This window comes from Anolis carolinensis, chromosome 1 (genome assembly GCF_035594765.1).
Source record: "Anolis carolinensis isolate JA03-04 chromosome 1, rAnoCar3.1.pri, whole genome shotgun sequence".
Lineage (NCBI taxonomy): Eukaryota > Metazoa > Chordata > Lepidosauria > Squamata > Dactyloidae > Anolis > Anolis carolinensis.
Window position 1 is genome coordinate 284,097,728 of NC_085841.1, and position 20,154 is coordinate 284,117,881.

At 40.2% G+C, this 20,154-nt stretch overlaps 1 protein-coding gene across 1 annotated transcript in view; it reads right to left on the reverse strand.

Annotated features, from left to right (window-relative positions):
• The window catches only part of bbox1 (gamma-butyrobetaine hydroxylase 1), a 57,462-nt gene that overhangs the window by 11,462 nt on the left and 25,846 nt on the right, over window positions 1-20,154 (reverse strand). Inside the window, exon 4 of the mRNA XM_003224250.3 lies at window positions 15,612-15,810. Within this exon, the coding sequence (XP_003224298.3) occupies window positions 15,612-15,810 (199 nt within the window). The remainder of the gene's footprint in view (window positions 1-15,611; window positions 15,811-20,154) is intronic.

Below are 20,154 nucleotides of genomic sequence, written 5' to 3' on the forward strand. Positions count from 1 at the left end.
TGAAATTTACAAATCTATGATCAGAATATGAAAAAGGAAAGGCATCCAAAATGGATGGTACTTTCTTGAATGTTTGAAACTGATAGCATAATAGCAAGCAATTCTGTCAAGAAAGAAAAGTGAGACGTGTCTAAAAAACACGATAAATACACAAGACATTTTCAAATGAGATCAAATTTTAAAAGGAGCATATATAAGATGCAGAGAAAAATCATCAAGGAATTCTGCATATGTGTAGGAAGAAAGCCATGTGGGCCAAGGGTCAGAATATGACTGGCTTGCAAAAGAGGTTAAAAATAATTATTTGGGACTTCTGGTGTGCGGTGATGGCAGCAGGGAGGACTTGCTGAGGGCTCTCGGCAACATAACCACAGAGCAGTCTGGTAGAGCGTTTTGTTCCCCTTCTCCCAGTGGATCAAGGCCGGGGAAGTTGCCAAGCCAAGCAGACACAACCCGATGGTTATAAGGAGGATCTTTTCAAAATCAAAATAAGTCTGGGAAGCATTTAAGAAAGGAAAATAAAGCACCCCAAATCCCGAGGGGGAGGGATAAAAGGGCCTGAAACTACGGCACTAGATCTCCTTTAAAATCTTAAGAACAGACCCCATTTTGAAATCATGGACGACAATTGACCACAAGGACAAAATTGTTTTGTCTACGGAGGTAGCTTCTTCATAAACGTATCTACCAATGAGAAGACAAAGGAAATAGTGCAGAGAGACCGATTACAAACAGGAAGACAGGAAGCCTGAGAAGACAGATGGCTAAGGAGGAGCTAAGGGCTGAATTAAACATAGCAAGGATGAAAGGGGCACAAAAAGACTGACTGGAACAAACCCATGCTATATGAACCAAGGAAATCACAAAGTTTTGGATGTCCTGAGCATATTTTAGTTTTCACATAAATAGTACTCCAATAAAACTGTATAAACCTGCCAGTTTTGTCTGGCAGATGTCTTGATTAATTGGACATTTTCCCTTCCTTAAGAAAGACCATTATCCCATGGAAAAATCATTTAAGGACTAGGCCAAAATTAGGAGTGGAACTTGCAGGATTTCATAGTTCTCCTGAAATGAATGATTGTCTGTGTAACTTATGCAAAGGAAGGGAATAACCTTAACCATGTTGTTATTTGCAATGGATACAAGGGAGAGATGGGTAAAGACCTAACTTCTTGGCTTGGGAAGTAGTCACTGAAATACCTTTACAAACAAAACAAATGGTTGTTTTGCTGGAAAGTCCATTGTTCACTAATTAGGTCTCTTGCAGAGAAAACAGATAGTTTAGGGAAAGAAAGATAAAGTGAGGGGAGGACTCCTTTTCTGTTTCCACCTATTTTTCTGGCAAAGCTCTTAACTGCTATAAATCTCCTAGACAGGTAATTTTTCTCATTAAAAAATAGACGTAATCACTATCACTATGCCCCCACTTCTTTCCTTTCTTCTTTCCACTTTACAGGACTCCCATTCCAAAATTTACTTACAGTGGCTACTTTGTCCAGAGACTTTTACACATACAACACAATGATAGTTCCATGATTCGTTTTCCGTTGCAGTTGTAGTTGGTGTAGCACTAGAGCTCTTGGCATGAGGGTTCTTTGTCTCTCTTCCTGATTAAGAAATTCTAGGATTCTATCATATGGAAACTCCCACTGGAACTACATTTCTGTAAGCCGCCCTGAGTCCCTTCGGGTGAGAAGGGCGGGATATAAATGTGAGAAATAAAAATAAATAAATAAATACGGCTGGATGGACCTGAAATCCTCTAAATTGAGAGTTCTTTCCCCATCCTTCCTAGTTGTATGTATGCCTTCAAGCTACCTGTTCACTTAGGGAAACCTTATGAATTCCATTGGGGTTTTCTAAGGCAAGTAATACTCAGACATCACCTTTCCAGTTCCTTCTTTTGGAATATAGCACACAGTATCTGGTATTCATTGTGGAGGACTTAATCCAGGTCTCTCATTCTCAGTCTCTGCATGTATGAAAAGGACATAAGGGCCCTTTGCACTATCCAGCTATTGCACTGAAACTGCCATGTCTACATCCAATTGAATCCTGAAATTTGTAGTTTAGTGAGGTTCTAGAGCTGTCAGTCTGAGAATTCAAAATGCCCATTCCTAAACCACCAATTGCAGGATTGCACATGCTATTAAACAGAAGCCATAGCAATGTACGTTACAGTAAAAACAAGGCTGGTAGAAGAGAGGGAAATTACTAACATCTTTTGAGCTAAGAGCCTCATGACTTGAAGATTGGGTTGCTGACCTGAAAGCTGCCAGGTTCGAATCCCACCCGGGGAGAGTGCGGATGAGCTCCCTCTATCAGCTCCAACTCCATGTGGGGACATGAGAGAAGCCTCCCACAAGGATGGTAAAAGCATCAAAACATCCGGGCATCCCCTGGGCAACGTCCTTGCAGACAGCCAATTCTCTCACTCTAGAAGCTACTCAAGTTGCTTCTGACACGAAAAAAAAAGCTCAAGCATTAGGCAAACTACACATTTTCTGTAGGCGCAATCCTCTAGGGGGCACAGTTGAGGTGCCTCTGGTTCATACCCGGCGGCTCCTTCTCCTCCTCCTCTTCTGCTTCCACCTCCTCTTCCTCGCCAGCACTGTTTTCAAGGGAGAGAGGAAGCGCCGAGAGAGAAGGCGCTTGAATGGGGGGCCCGGGACAGTGCTGGAGGAGGAGAAGGAAAGGGGGATAAGGCTGCCTCCTCCCTCTCCTGGCTCCCCTCCTTCCTCGTCCTGCTCCTCTCCGTCCTTCTCCTCGGCAGGGAGCCGAAGCCGGCGGATGGCAGTGGCAAGCTCAGTGGCCTAGTCAGGCTGTGGCTTCTTCCTCAGCAGAGGCCCCTGCACCCGCTTGCCGGTGGGCTTCTTCTTTGTCCTCTGCTTCAACAGAAGGGCAGAGCCTGGCGGAATGACCCCCATGCCTTCAGGTCAGGTGCAAACAGCCCCCAAATCCCGACCCACCTCTCTCCATCCTCTCCATCCCCCACTTCTCCTCCTCTTCCATTTCTTCTACTTCTCCTTCAACCCCTGCTTTCCTCCCCCATTTCTTTCTTTCTTCTCCCCCTTCCCCTTTCTTCTTCTTTCTTCCCATTGCTGTGAGTTTTCCGGGCTGCCTGTATATGTGTGTGTGTGTGTGTGTGTGTGTGTGTATGTGTGTGTGTGTGTGTGTGTGTGTGTGTGTGTGTGTATATATATATATATATATCTATATATATATCTATATCTATATCTATATATATATATATATATATATATATAAAAGGCTAAAGTTGTTTGCGCAGTGACTATAACAACACAACTAAACGCCCCAGAAATACGAAACTTGGCAAGACAACGCAAAAGCCTTGCCTCACGGTTCTTACAACACAACCACACCACAAAAACACAATCCGGAGCCACAAAACCGAAAAAACCAGCAAACATGCACAACAATGCAACTACATGACCCAAACACACGAAACTTGGCAACACGGCCCAAAATCCTTGCCCCTAGGTGCCGACAACAAAAAGAAAAAAAAATAAACTCCTAATTAGAAGAAAAGGAATAATTGTTTTTATCCAATTGCTGCTAGTTAAAAACATCAGGAGAGAATACATTTCAAACATGACCAGGCAGACCACAGAACTCAGAGCAACCCAATACAAAGACAAACAAAAATAATAAAATAAATACAAAAAAACCCCATACAAATAAAATACAATAATACAATTTAAAAAAATAAATAAAAATAATAAAATATAATAATACAAATAATACAATAAAAATAATAAAAACACTAAAAATAATTAAAAACACTAAAAAATTAATACAATAAAATACTGTAATAGCAAAATAACTAAAAATAATACAACAAAATAATAAAATATAATAAATAAAAGAGATATGTTACAATAAAATTAATCAAAAAATACAAATAACATCAAATAAAAATTCCACAATTTTTTTTAACCAATACCACCACCACTTTGCCGCAGCAACGCGTGGCCGGGCACAGCTAGTGTATATATATATATATATATATATATATATATATATATATATATAAATTTATTTAATTTATATACCGCTCTTCTCCCCGGGGACACACATACACACACACACACACATATTCTATTCACCTCTACCTTCTACCTTTTATTTTTCAGTGATTGGTTTGGGCGGGGGGGGGGGGGGGAATACTGCTTGCTTACACTTGAAAATTACCTAGGGCCGGCCCTGGCTAAGAGTAACAGAGGATGTGTAGGTACCTTTGCTCCTTGAACTCATATAAGAGCTGAATGCCAAGGGCAACTGAATTGCTGAGAGAACTGAGGTGTGTGTAGCCAGCCACATGTTTTGGTAAAAATCGAAACAGCACTTAAATAAAACCATCCCTCTATTTTTCTTTTTTAATGAGACTCTCATTCACTGCATTTTGTTATTCCCATCATTGCAGTCACACATATTAATATAGCAAATTTTCATGCCTCAGGTCTTTTCCAGTCCTTTGGCTACTCCGCTCTCAAACACCGCCTGCTTAATTCATCACATATTCACTATGCACAGCAGCCAATTGGCAAAAACAATGTTTCCAAATCAATGCCTCACTGTTATTTAGTTTCAGAACTAACTGCACAAACATTAATCTACTATCCTGTGGAAGCTTTTGTAAGCAAACAGTTAATTTGTTTGCTTACTCCCACTAACCTAACCAATTGAAGAGTAATTACCATATATACTCACGTATAAGCCAGCCTTCTGCATAAGCTTTTGAGACCAAAATTATGGATTTTTGTATGATCTGTGGATAAGGCAGGGCCATTTTGTGGAAAGGGGGAAGCACCACTGCCATCCCTGAGGGCCAGCCACACCTGGTCACTGCCACCATTTTCCCATCCAAGCATTTAAATAGGGCAGAAGGAATGCTGTGGCAGAGAAACAGATAAGGCTGGGGATTCTATATGGTTTCCCCAGAACAGACTGAGCTCTTGCTTTTACTAAGCTACTCAGAGAAGGGAATGGTCCCTTTAAAAAAAAAAAAAGAGCTAAGGTATAGTACTCCTAATTACCCATGAATATGTCAACCCACCCAAGTTTTTTCAGCTGATTTTTTGACCAACCAATCCTAGACTTTTACATGAGTATATCGGTTAAGCTGCTATCTAAATGGGATGCATATGAAATGTGGAGTGGCAGATTAAATAGCGAAAAAACTATCATAAATCTATTTCCCCCCTTCCCTTGTTTGTACTACCCTTGGGTTGTATCTCCTTCAGGTTCTTTTCCATCCATCTGAACATAATCACCTTTCACCTGTCCTAACTGGGAAGGGGGCAGAGATGCATACATTTCCCCACCGCACAGAATGACACTACTGAAAAATATTGGAGGACAGGAATGACTTTAGATCATACTTAAGAATATACTGCATAGGAAATCTACATCACTATTTCTGTAAATATGTATTGGTTGCACATTAAATGCCCACAGACAAAAAAAATTATATTGCAATTGTTCAAATGATCTGCTTTAAAGTACAAGTAGTAATAGAATGATGGAGCTGGAAGGGACTAGAAGAGCCATATGGTCAAAACCCCTGCCATGTAGGAATACTAAGCTAAATCACTCTTGAGAACTGGCCACCCAACCACAGTTTTAAAATTTTCAAAGGTGAGCAAATCACCTTCAGGACAATCTAGTCTACTCTCAAACTGCTCAAGAAGTTCTTTCTTTCTAACATTTAAGTGGAATCCGTTTTTTTAAAAATTTTTGAATCCATTTGCTCATATTCAGGTCTCTGGATCAGCAGAAAGCAAATTTGTTTTAGGTTAAGAATGTGCTCAGAAATAACAATTCACCTGTGCATACAATCTGGCACATCAGCTTCAGCTCTATGCCATGGGCTCCAAGAACTCTGCTACTATGGGCAGTGGGTTGCTGACAAATCCGAGTCTACTGGCTCACTTGCTAAATCTTCCCAGATTCTCGCCCAGTGTTCTGTTAGCATTTCAGCTGCTAGACTAGTTTATTCATTGCTCAATGTAGCTCAACGTGCATTGTGTAATTGGTTCTCCCAATCAGATGAGCTCCCATCTGTCAGCCCTAGCTTCCCATGCGGGGACTTGAGAGAAGCTTCAATTCTCTTCTGACACAATATAAAAATCAGTTGGTTACATACAGCTTTAAGGTAAACTGTCTTTGCTAAGTAACCCTAGTCCTTTGGCATCATAAGGAACAAGATACATCATTTAACCTTTAGTGTCAGCTTGTTTTCCTGGAAAAAAATGTCCAAGAGCCAAAATACACAATTAGAAAGAAATGCAAACATTTTTCTAGGTTAGCCCATGCAATGTCATAGTAATTTCTCCTTTATATGACTAAGTTATTATCATATGCTGTGTAGTCATATGGTTCTATCTTCACGTAAGAAATTCTTAGAGGAACTGCTTTGCCTTGCCTTGCTTTACCTTGACAACTATCCCATTCTGCTAAAGTATTTATTCAGCTACGCAAACCAAGTAGACCTTACACTGGCCCTTATCAACCAAATAGGCTCACTTGACAATATCATTTGCTGCTAGTCTGTTTCCAGGCAAAAATCAAAATGCCGATTATGATGCAAAAAATACCCTAGCATGATATCAAGTCATCTGAAAGGTCATATTCTTCCCTGCGAGTTTGCTGGGGAATTAAGATCTCTGGGGGAGCACTTCTCTCAAGTCCCACCACTACTGGTGGCATGTTTAATGAACATGTGAGAAAGTGTTTTTTCAGTGGCTGCTTCAAGTCTCCAGAACTCATTTCCAAGTGATGCTGGGTTGGCCCCCATTCTGTTGTCTTTCCATTGGAAGGCAAATTTAAAAAAAAAATCCAGACAAAATCCAGGCATTTAAGTTGGGTATTTATTTGACTTGGTGCTTCTTTATTATTTATGTGTTTTAAATTATGATTTAATCCAATTTTTATTTGAATTGAATTATTACTCTAAGCTGCCTTGAATGCCCTTCCTTTTGGCAGAAAGGGAGGATATAAATGAAATAAAATACATAAAAGCAATGGAACCAGAATAAGCAAGCAAGAGTTATAAACCAAAAACAAGGCAGTGGTGTGGTCTTTTTGTGTGCCTCCACAACCAATATACTTCAGTTCTGTTCATCTTTTCAAATGGAAGACTTCAGGCAGCCATTTGCTTCACTGTCTGCTTATGCATACAGAAAGAAATAGTAGCCTAAATGAGCAATTTGGGGGCATGTATACACACAGAGCAAATGTGTACATGGCAAAACACACCTGAACAAAAACATGTAACAAAATCTAATAGAAATTAGAAAATTGGGGGGGGGAATCAGACTCAAAATAGGGATTCATTAAAACGGAAAAACACTTCATTGGCTCTTCCAGAATTGGTACGAAAACCTAACAGAAAAGCAATATTTTGGCTCCTTTAAGTTTTTAATATCTGCTCTTTCAAGAGCTAGGATTGGAAACTTCAAGGAAGGGACTGGCCTTGGTGGACAAAAAAACTACAGCAGTAAACTGTGTAAACACTGAACATGTACCACAAAAATACAAGATATAGGTACTCTAAGTGTATGATATGGTCAGAAACAGAAAAAGAAAGAAGGGGATAGTGTAAAAAAGTAGAAATATGTTCAAAATAGAAATTATTTTGTGAATCCAAACCTGGGCTAGGAAAACACAAAAAGTATTATATAAAATTAAGAAAAGTAGGAATAAATCAAAAGGGCCCAACCACTAGAATAGCATGGACACAGTTTAGGAGGAAGGGAGAATGAAAAACCCAAAAACCATTATGTATAGTAAAATGACAGAAGTGCTGTGCAAAATATTGTTTAATACAATGTGACAGATTGTAATATAAAAGAAATTCTGAAATGTGTCGGATTGTAGGATAGGTAGTAGGCTTGCTCAAATAATTCGTTTTCCCCGTTTACCGTTATTGATTCGTTTTTTTCAATTGTTTTGAAACAATATCGAACCTTGGTTGTCCACACGTCTGGATATCGCGGTTTCGAATCGCGAGAGGCCGTTTTTTCTTATTTCTTCGTTTTTTTCGAAAAGAAAAAAAAGCTTTTGCAAAGCACCCAAACTCCTTTCCTTTTGCCCCTCAGCCAATGGGAGGCTCAGCCAATGGGAGGGGGCGAGGGGGAAGGAGGCCGAGGAGGAGGAGGAAGACGGAGGGGGGAAATGGCCGCCGCCGCCGCCTCGCCTCAGCTCAGTGCATTAATTAATTGGGCCTTAATGAGCCCCCTTCCAAGCCAAACCCACCAGAGAAACACCCTCAATGCAAACCTTGCAACGTCCTTCTCTCCTTCTTGGACACAAAGGCAAAGGGAGGAGGCACTTCGGGTTCCCAAGCGACCTGAAAAGAGCCATAGAGAAAGGGAGAGCCAGTGCGCATGCTCCACCCTCCAAGGCACACAAGGGGGGAGTTCGCATGGGAGCCGGAAGTGTTGGGGCCTCCGTCCCTCCCTTGCTTTTCCTCTTTGGTCTCCCTATCTTGAACACAGAACACGCATGAAAAAAAACACACCATAATTTCACAATATATAGTTTAAATAACAAAAGGAAGAGGAAGGAAGAGGCCCGGGATGCGAGGGGGTGTGGGCCAGGCCCGTCCTCGGCTGCTCCCAGGGGCCCAGATTCGCACCCTCCCTCCCCCCAATACAGGTCTCCAGTCCATACCACGCTACATGAACTTGAATGGATACTGTGGTTGTGTTGTCGAAAGCTTTCATGGCCGGGATCACACTGTTGTGGTATGTATTCCGGGCTCTATGGCCATGTGCCAGAAGCATTCTCTCCTGACGTTTCACCCACATCTGTGGCAGACATAGAGGTTTTGACGTCTGTGCGAAGCTAGGCAGGTGGGGTTTATAGACCTGTGGAATAATGTCCAGGGTGGGAGAAAGAACTCTTGTCTGTGGGAGGCAAGTGTGAATGTTGCAATTGGTCACCTTGATTAGCATTGAATAGCCTTGCAGCTTCAAAGCCTGGCTGCTTCCTACCTGGGGGAATCCTTTGTTGGGAGGTATTAGCTGGCCCTGATTGTTTCCTGTCTGGAATTCCCATTTTCTGGGTGTTTCTGGGAAGGTAATGGCACTCCATGTAGTCATGCCGGCCACATGACCTTGGAGGTGTCTATGGACAACACTGGCTCTTGGGCTTAGAAATGGAGATGAGCACCAACCCCCAGAGTCAGACATGACTGAACTTAACGTCAAGGGATACCTTTACCTTTACCTACACACACACACACACACACACACACACACACAAGCAGGGACTATATATATATTATATATACACAATATATATCACACACACACCAATTTAACAAAGTTTCAGCCACAAAAACAAAGTTTCTGAAGTAGAACAATGACTTTCACAGTAAAGACAACCCAATTTAACAGGAAATAAGACTTTCAAACCAGGAACAGATTACTGCAATTATTAAAAAAAGGTTTATTATAAAAGCTATGAAAATTTGCCAAAAATCAGAGGATAAGGGAAACGTTCCACATTTTGGTGAGCTATCAGTGTTAAATGTGTTCTACCACTGTACCAAGTTTGAAGAAGATCACTCAAAAAATGAGGGCGGGAGAGCCCCCTAAGTCCCCCCCCCCTTCGGGCTGTTTTTGGGCCACCGCGCATGCGCGTCCGCCATTAACGAATTAATTTAGAAAATAACGAATTTTCGTTAATTTCGAAAAATTTTGGGGGCCAAATTCGTTATTAGCAACAAAAACGAAAAAACTGCCCCCTCTAGTTTTGAAACGAGTTTAGAATCAAATTTTTCATGGATCGATCAAGCCTAATAGGTAGTCAAAACTGCATTAACATATATATATCACTGAAAAGTAGACAGTTGTATAAAACGGACTTCCGATAGTAAGCCCTAGAGCAGGGGTCCCCAAACTAAGGCCATTTATCCGGCCCCCACAGCACAAGGGCAGAAGGGGGTTGGGCTAAATGACCCAAGGGGTCTCTTCTTCTCTTACAACCATTATTATTATTATTATTATTATTATTATTATTATTATTATTATTATTATTATTATTAACATTGAGTCTGGGTGGCCATCTGTCAGGGGTGCTTTCCTTGTGCGTTTGGTGCACAAACGCAGAAGGGGATTGGACTAAATGGCTCAAGGGGTCTCTTCCAACCATTATTATTATTATTATTATTATTATTATTATTATTATTATTATTATTATTAACATTGAGGCTGGGTGGCCATCTGTCAGGGATGCTTTGCTAGTGCTTTTGGTGCACAAAGGCAGAAGGGGATTGGACTCAATGGCCCAAAGGGTCTCTTCCAACCCTATTTTTTTATTATTGTTGTTTTGTTGTTATTGTTATTATTATTTATTATTGCTCGGTGGCCAACTATAGTTCGGCCCTCCAATGGTCCAAAGGATCGTGAACTGGCCCCCTGTTTAAAAAGTTTGGGGACCCCTGCCCTAGAGTGTCCTTAGGAAGTGCTATCTTACTTTTCTAAAGACACATCTCACATTTATCAGATGTACTGTGTGTTTCATTCTAAGGAATCTCTACTTCATCTTCTCTATTTCATCATGTTTCTAATTTGCAAGCTGCAATATTTGGGGAAATGGTAAATTATGAAAAGCTGTCCACACGTCTGCTAGGATGCAAGCTCGGTACATCACAATTCCTCGTTGATCTGATTGTTTTGAAACAGTGGAGTACAGTCATCTCCAAGAACCAGATTTATTATCTGTGAAGTCTCAACTGATTCCCTTATGTGTCTAGAAGCTACATTAACAAATATTATCATTATCTGCAGCAATTATAATTTTTATTACTGTTCCACAGACTTTCCCAAATCATACAGATTAAATCAAGTATTTCTAAATGTAATACAGAAATCTATCTTCCTTTCTTAAAAAAAACTCACTGCTTTGTCTAGATGCAAGTCTGGCAATGTTAAAATTCCCTTTTTATAGATTTGCTAACGTAATTAACAATGTGACTATATTAGTTATAGCACAGTAGAAATACAATAAGGAAGTGCACACTCATTGTCAGTTGTTGTCTTCTGAAAAGGATTTCCCCCTGTCTTTGTGGTATACAGTAGAGTTTCACTTAACCAACATTAACGGGCCAGCAGAATGTTGGATAAGCGAATATGTTGGATAATAAGGAGAGATTAAGGAGAAGGCTATTAAACATCAAATTAGGTTATGATTTTACAAATTAAGCAGCAAAACAACATGTTATACAACAAATTTGATAGAAAAAGTAGTTCAATAGGCAGTAATGCTACGTAGTAATTACTGTATTTACGAATTTAGCACCAAAATGTATTGAAAACATGGACTACAAAAATGCGTTGGATAATCCAGAATGTTGGATAAGCAAATGTTGGATAAGTGTGACTCTACTGTATTTGTATAGACTGGAAATAGGAACATCCCAAATATATGTCTGTATTGTCAATGACCAACCAATTTTAGCTTAAAGGTAAAGGTAAAGGTTTCCCCTGACGTTAAGTCCAGTCGTGAACGACTCTGGGGGTTGGTGCTCATCTCCATTTCTAAGCCGAAGAGCTGGTGTTGTCCGTAGACACCTCCAAGGTCATGTGGCTGGCATGACTGCATGGAGCACCGTTACCTTCCCGCTGGAGCGGTACCTATTGATCTACTCACATTGGCATGTTTTCGAACTGCTAGGTTGGCAGGAGCTGGAGCTAACAGCGGCCGCTCCCGCCGCTCCCGGGGTTTGAACCTGGGACCTTTTGGTCTCCAGCTCAGTGCTTTAACGCACTTCGCCACCGTGGCTTCTAATTTTAGCTTAACAAGATGAAAATTGTTGTTTTATTTCCATCATTTGCTGATTATTTGTATGAAGCGGCCATTCACAAATAAGGGACTAATGGCAGTGAAGGATCAGCTTTATTCATTCTCAACTTTGCAATTAACTACTTGGCTGGGCATATCCCCCTTCCCTTTAACGTGCTATACTTATCCAACACTACATACACAAATACAACTTCCATGTGATCTTGCACAAAAATATTATCAGAGGGAAGTAAATCAATGCCACTGCTTCTGTGCTCTAATCTGGAAAGAATGTGAATATTCTAGCCAAGCTCTGGAATATTTCTTCTCCTTTTCCTCTCCTTCTATTTATTTAAATCATTTCAGCCAAAGGAAGAGAGACACTCATTTGTTTCTCACACTGTTAAAGTTTGAAGAAATGCTCAAAGCAGACATTTAGCTGGAGATGTTCTTTTATGAAGCAAAAATTAAGCACAACACATTAAGGTGTTCTGTTGACTGAAGTTATATATTCTGTCTTGGGTTTTTGGCTTTTGAGAATAAAGAAAAATGTATAAAGGATAGATAGGGCATCACTGCAGATATTTAAATGTGGGATATATGCTATGCATCCCTCTTTTACAAGCCACAGGAAATGATCAATTGACAGAATATCAATGTATATTTTGATGATAGCTGTACAAACATTTGTGTTGCAACAAAAAGACAAGGTAGCTTTGGGATTTATGCAAGGAGAGAGACATCCAAGGAATTAGGCCGGGCTCCCTTTAGCTTCAATCTGAATGCTTCCCAGATAGAATAAGGGAGTAAAGTGAAAGAACAGCTAGCAAAGCTGTTTTAAAAATTCAGATGCACTGACTGGTGGAAAAGAGGTAACATGGCAACAGAATAGGATACAATTGGAAAGTTGTGGTTAGCATTATTAGGGATGAACTAGCTTCAAATTATCAAATGATAATACTTTTATCTTTATCGCTTTACTGGGTGGAAGAACCTTTCTCTCAGCCTGAGAATCTGTAGTTTCACAATGACAAAAATGATGACAGAGGACAGTCAATGTGTACCTTGAAAGGTTTCTTTATTAGAAATAATGACTAGTTTCAAGTTTATCTGACCGAAATGGCTCTTAGTCATTACATCCTTGGAAGTATTCTTTAGTTTAGAGGAAGCAGTATTGATATCTCCAGAAGACTTCAGTTCTGTCCTTCACAAGACCACAAATTCTCTGTGTTTGTTTTTCTGGAAGTAAGAGGAAGGCAATAGCAAACCTCTGAATAAATTTCGTAGCGAAAATCCTACCATAGGGCCACCATATGTTGGAATCAACTTGAAGGAATGTAACATCATCAATGACAACATTATAATTTATGATTATTTGTATTTGTATTAAAAATAGGACACTTAACAGGGCCGTTAATCCTTGAAAGGCTGTTTATAATATGCTAAACAAACTAAAAGTACATTAATGTCTCGCAAAAACAGTCCTGGAGACAGTGGGCTCCTGATGCCGTCCAAACATCTGGGAGTGGGAACAACTGTTAAACCAAAAGAGGAGTTTCTGCAGGATTGTATTTTGATTATCTGTTGTTAGTCATTAAAAGATATACCACAAAGTCTAGCTATCTTATGACCCAAACACACCGATATTCGTGAAGTTCCACAGATTGCAATAGATCTGTTTTATAGGAGGGTAGATGTGCCATGAATTTAAAAGTCCACAGCACAAAACATTTGTTGGTATTAAGCTTTTAGATAATTTAAAAATAAGCAGAAGGCATAAGTGTAGTGAAAGATGCTATTCTCATCCCACCGGCCTACTGTCAAAATACTGAGTTTAAAAAGGTTTACAAGGTACAAATTCAATGAGATTGTGCATCACATATCACAAAAATACCAGAATCAAAGATGTTTGACTGTGCCTGATCATGATCAGAAACATGGCTTAGATGTACGCTGTTCAATTACTGGTGTTTCTGGTTGATAGAGGAACCTCTGAGAGCTAGGAGAGATAGGAGTCAATGTTGAGTCTACCTAGTATTGCTCATTTTTAGGGACCACTGGTCTAACTGAGCATAAGATAGCTAAGATGACTAAATAGCTACAGTTTCACAGAAAGAGAAGTACTTGTTCAACCTATTTCTTGTAATGGTAAGTTATGGTTATGCAGTGCCTCATTGAAGATCTTTTTGATTCTGCCACTCTGAAAATTTTCTCTAAGTCTATACAGGTTATGAATCCTCATGAGATGGCCTTTGGTCTAACTAAATGTGCCTAAACCTGCAACGATCTGTGAACTATTATGCCATCAGAGCATAGAAAAATATGTATCTTTAACCATTTTGAAATCACATTTTTGTAGTCCTGCTTTTTACTGTCTGGGGATTAAATGGCACAGAGAGAGCTTCAATATGTCTCAAACTTCGAGTTTGCCTCATATAAATTTCTGTTTCTCTTGTATATATCATAAAAGTATACAATTTCTTTCCAGGTTGGGAAGATGAGATTCTTTTGGACAAAGAATTGGCAGATAAATAACCTGGATTGTTACGGATGAACTGGAAAGCAAATTAAGCAGAAAACCTGGATGCAAAGTTAAAGTCAGTTCTCTATTGAATACTAATACAAGTTATCATTCATGGAAAGTGCCACTAATTATGATACTTGTCAAGCCAAAGTTATTGTCACTAGGAAAATTGCTTTATTGCTTGTGAGTAGCCTTCGGTCCCTCAACAGGAGAAAGGCAGCACAAAAATGCAATAATGAGATCATGTATATCACAATTCATTATGATGCCTCCCCCAAGGGTTCAAATGGATTGCTCATGAGTGAATTTTTATTCTTAATAAATTCAAGTTTTATGTTGGACTACAAGTACACTTAAATATTATATTCCAAGAACTTTCTTGAAATGGGGATCACTGCTAATACCATACCTTCCAACTTCAATACTGCTGCTAAGATAGCCATTTTCTTCCTTAATGTGTTCAGCTGAAAGGTGTTTTTTTTTTAAATGGTTTATGGAAAATTTAGGTTTCATCTCATACAACATCACACAATCCATCTGCAACCATCATTTCAATGTCATTCACATAATATCATTGAAAAACAACTCTATGCCAATTTGGTGTCCATTATCAGAGATGAATAACCCTGCAGTTATTCATTGCACTCAGTTTCCAAGTGGTCACAACCAGTGAGGGTCCAAATATAATATTCGTCCTTGAAGAAGCAAATCCTCCTGTATTGGCAAAAATACAGCTGGATCTTCTGCTAATTGGATTAGAAGGGGAAACCCTAGCCTCCTTGGATAATAAAGAATATTTATTTATTAAAATATTTCTCTCTCTATATCTATCTATCTATCTATCTATCTATCTATCTATCTATCTATCTATCTCAAGATAGCATACAAGTAAAATCAAAACAGTTTCAAATATAAAATAAATTTAATAAATTTAAATATATTACACAAAATGAATAAGCAATAACACTATTGGAATGTTTTCCTAAATTACCTTTTCAGTAATTGCAAATATCTTTGCTATTACTGAAATTAGTAGAAAGGTAAACCATCAAAGAAAACAAATTAAAAAAAACTGACCCATCCCAAGGAAGATCTGAATTTGTTGGAACGTTTTACATTCATTTGAATCTTCTTGGGCTGTATGTATTAGTATGACTAATGTAAATCAGAATAATAGAATGTCCTTGTAAAAACAAATCTATGGTGCAGTATTCTGAGATGTACACTTGTATATACTTTTGAAGGACAAGAATGCATAAACCTTTTAACTCACCCGTAAAATGTCAGGCGGAGGAATCCAATTCGTTGCCCAAGTTTAAGCAGCTCTCCTTGTCTACTAGCAGCTCCTGTTAGCAGCACGATTCCCACCTTTTTAAGGGTGGTCAACCATTTGTATGCACTTGTGTCACTATGCAGGACCTCTTCAAAGGCCATCGTTGGAAGCTGAAGATCAGAATCCCAACACTGACGTTCTGTAAAAATTATATTTCAAAATGTGCAAATTGCACAGATTTACTTAGTCCAGAGTTAAATGGAATGAATTCATACTCATAGTATTCCTATTTTTTCCTGTTATGTTGGGCTTATTTCCCCATGCTGATTACTGTGAGCCTGGTCCTAGCAATTTATTTATTATTTATTTACAAAACTTCTACCTGCCTTTCTTAACCCCAGAGGGGACTCAAGGCAGCTTTACACATACACAACTATTCGATGCCTTAAAACAATGTAAAACTCTTGGGGAGTTTCCTGCCACCTCGGCTGGTGATCCTGTCAATGCTCTGGTCACTCTCTGGAACAAGGAGGTGACTAGGGCAATAGACACAGCTGCTCCAGAACATCCTCTCTCGAGTACCCGAACTAAACCATCTCCTTGGTTTACCAAGGAGCTGGCAGCAATGAAGCGAAAGAAGAGAGAACTAGAGAGCGTGTGGCGTTTAAGGACATATGCTGCGGCAATAGATACTGCAAAGAACTTCTTCTTTGCAGCTAATATTGCATCTACAAAGAACCGTCCGGTGGAGTTGTTTCGAGTTGGCAGAGGTTTGTTATATCCTGTCTCCCAGGACGGAATCCCTGACAACTCAGCAGCCCGCTGTGAAGCATTTGCTCAGTCCTTTGCAGACAAAGTCGCTCTGATCCACTCTGACTTTGACACCATATCAATGGCAGCTTCTGAGGATGTAGCACGAGCACCTGTTTGTCCCATTTTGATGGATTCGTTTCAATTGGTGCAGCCTAAGGATGTGGACAAGGTGCTTGGAGATGTGAGGGCTACCACATGCATCCTAGACCCCTGCCCATCCTGGCTGGTGAGAGAAGCCAGAGCATTCTTGGTAGACACTGATAATCTAGATCTGGCGCAGTCTAGCTTTAGGCCAGGACATGGTACCGAGACAGCCTTTGTCACCTTAGTAGATGATCTACGCCGGAACTGGACAGGGGGAGTGTGTCCCTGCTGGACCTCTCAGCAGCCTTCGATACTGTCGATCACGGTATCCTTCTGGGGCGCCTTGCAGGGATGGGTCTCAGAGGTACTGTCTTACAGTGGCTCCGGTCCTTCCTGGAGGGCTGTTCCCAGAGGCTGTCATTGGGGGACACCTGCTCGGCCCCACAACCAATGTCTTGTGGGGTCCCGCAGGGTGCGGTATTGTCCCCCATGTTGTTTAACATATACATGAAGCTGCTGGGAGAGATCATCCGGAGTTTCAGGGTATGGTGTCATCTGCACGCAGATGATCTCCAGCTCTGTCACTCCTTTCCATCTGTTACTAAGGAGGCTGTTCAGGTCCTGAACTGGTGCTTGGCTGCTGTGTCGGACTGGATGGGGGCGAACAAATTGAAATTGAATCCAGACAAGACAGAGGTCCTCCTGGTCAGTTGTAGGGCCAAACAGGGTATAGGGTTACAGCCAGTGTTGGACGGGGTTGCACTCCCCCTGAAGACACAGGTTCACAGTCTGGGTGTTCTCCTGGACTCATTGCTGAGCCTAGAACCCCAGGTTTCAATGGTGGCCAGGGGAGCATTCAAAAAGTTAAGACTTGTGCACCAGCTGCGCCCGTACCTTAGGAAGTCTGACTTGGCCACGGTGATCCACACTCTGGTTACATCCGTTTGGATTATTGCAATGCTCTCTACATGGGGTTGCCTTTGAAGATGGCCCGGAAGCTTCAATTAGTACAATGAGTGGCAGCCAGATTAATAACTGGGGCGGCATACAGGGAGCGCACCACTCCCCTGCTAAGCCAGCTCCACTGGCTGCCAATATGATACCAAGCCCAATTCAAACTGCTGGTTTTGACCTATAAAGCCCTAAACAGTTCTGGCCCAATTTACTTGTCCAAATGTATCTCCTCTTATGAGCCTTCTAGAACCCTAAGATCATCTGGAGAGGGCCTGCTCTCAGTCCCACCTGCCTCGCAAGCGCGGCTGGTGGGAACGAGGGACAGGGCCTTTTCAGTGGTGGCTCCCCGGCTGTGGCACACCCTCCCTAGCAACATCCGACAAGCCCCAACTCTTCTGGGCTTTAGAAAAGTTTTAAAGACATGATTGTGTGCCCAAGCATTTAATGAATAAACATTTGAGTTGACATGGTCTGAATCAAGGTTTACACACCAGGTTACGGATGAACTGATTCAAATATATATATATATATATATAGTTTTATAATGTGTTTTAATAGTGTTCTTGATTGATTTGTATGTATTGTTTTGATTTTAATGATTGTGTTTTGGGCATTACATTTTTGCCGACTACTGTAAGCCACCTTGAGTCCCCTTGGGTGAGAAAGGCAGGGTAAAAATGCTGTCAATAAATAAATAAATAAAACATTTTAAAACATTTAAAATAATTTACAACAATGAGCAAATTAATGCAGTTGCCTCAGACAGCAGATGCTGAAGGCAGACAGTGGCAGTGGATCATGTGGAGATAAGAACTGCCATGCAACCTGTCCTGTACCCTGCAATGTTCTGCATCTGATGAAGTACAAATCCATGTCTAACAAAAAAAAATTATTAGTACAGCTCACAGGTTCTACATTTTATTCTTTTGTCTGATTGTTGTAGTCTAATTTTTATATTTATGTTGTTAATAGCCTGCATATATTTAGGCTTCCCATTTGAACAAAAACAATTTGTGCAATAATGTTTTATCTGATTTGTGCTGTCGTGTCTGGGCATGGCCCCATGTAAGCCGCCCCGAGTCCCTCCGGGGAGATGGGGCGGGATATAAGAATAAAATTATTATTATTATTATTATTATTATTATTATTATTATTATTATACAAGTGCAGTGGCAGCCTCTCCTATATGAATTGGTTAATCACTGCTGAGATTTTTCACTTGCCGATCACGCTTTGCTTAAGACCTTGTGAGATTTGCCCTTTTATTGTTGCTTGTTGAATGCCACACTGCATGATTACTGATGGCTAAGTCTTAAATGGCCAGTGAAAGAGCTTTGCAGATTTTTTTTTTTTTGTTTACAGCTGTGCCATTATAAAGGAAAAAGGAAAAAATAAGTGGAAATCAGGAAGGAAAATCTCCCTTCTTTCATGATAGAAAATTATGTCGAGGAGCAAATGCAAGACATAAGTCAGGAACATGTAAAAGGCTAGAATACAAAGACGTAGCCATGTTAGTCTGGTATATCAGTATGTAAAGGGATTTTTTTTAGCATCTTAGACACTAACTGAGAGAAAGAAGTTGATAGCATTTGCTTTTGTCGACTTACTTTCTCAGGTGTATAGATCGAAGTGCCTAAGAACAGAACTAGTATACCAACTCTGTCCACCCATCTACTTGGGAAATGTAAACACTGGACCTAACCACATCACCAACAATATTAGAGATACTTTTACTTGCTCATGCTGTAATGTGATATACTGTATGCCATCCTCTGTCAACAGTGCTCTTCAGCACTCTATACTGGAAACCTTGTCAGTCTCTGTGCCAGAGGATAAATGGACATAAATCAGATATTAGGAATGGGCATTCACAAAATCCTATTGCAGGACACTTTAATCTTCCCTAGAAGGTTAGGCAAAGTATGGTCCACTAGATGTCCCTGGACTGCAACTCCCAACATTTATCACCACGTGATATTCCAACTACTGATTGTTGCAGCCCAGTAATCAATTTTGTCCACCCCTGTCTTAAACTGAATTTCCCCGTTATTTCCTGAAGACCTTGAAATATTGCAGCAGTTCCTGTCAAGGCAAACAAGCTGAACTCCAAAACAGAATTCCTTACACAGTGTCTACAACTTTGTGTCCATCTTCCATGAAACAATACAGCCGATTCATTTCTTGGACAACTGCCTCATAAATACAATTGCCTCTGCCAAGAGGGAAAACTTTTCTCATTACTAATATATAGGGAAGGTACGTATCAAAAGTACCACTTGTTTCATGCAATGAAAAAGAAAAATAGGATTCCTACTAGTACAGAAGCAATCCACATCGAGTATCAAGTGTGCAGTGTCTGTGTGACAGAGGCAGAAAGAACACAAGGCTTATATCACCGACTTATATGCAGAGTTTGAAAAAAATGTTTTTTGAATAACAGCTTCCAGACTACTTAGTACAGTGTGGACATCTGGCTAGGAGATTCTGGAAACTACAGTAAAAAAAAAAATTCTCAAGGCAACTCTTTTGAAAGCATTTGGCTAGCTAGTGTTGCAAACAGGCTGCTGGAATCCTGTAGATGAATTCTCTTGCCATGTCTGGCTCTTCTAATGATCACATGAAGCCCTGTCGTCATGTGCTTTCCCAAGATTATGCAATGAAATAGCTAGAAATTTATTTAGTTTACTTTTGG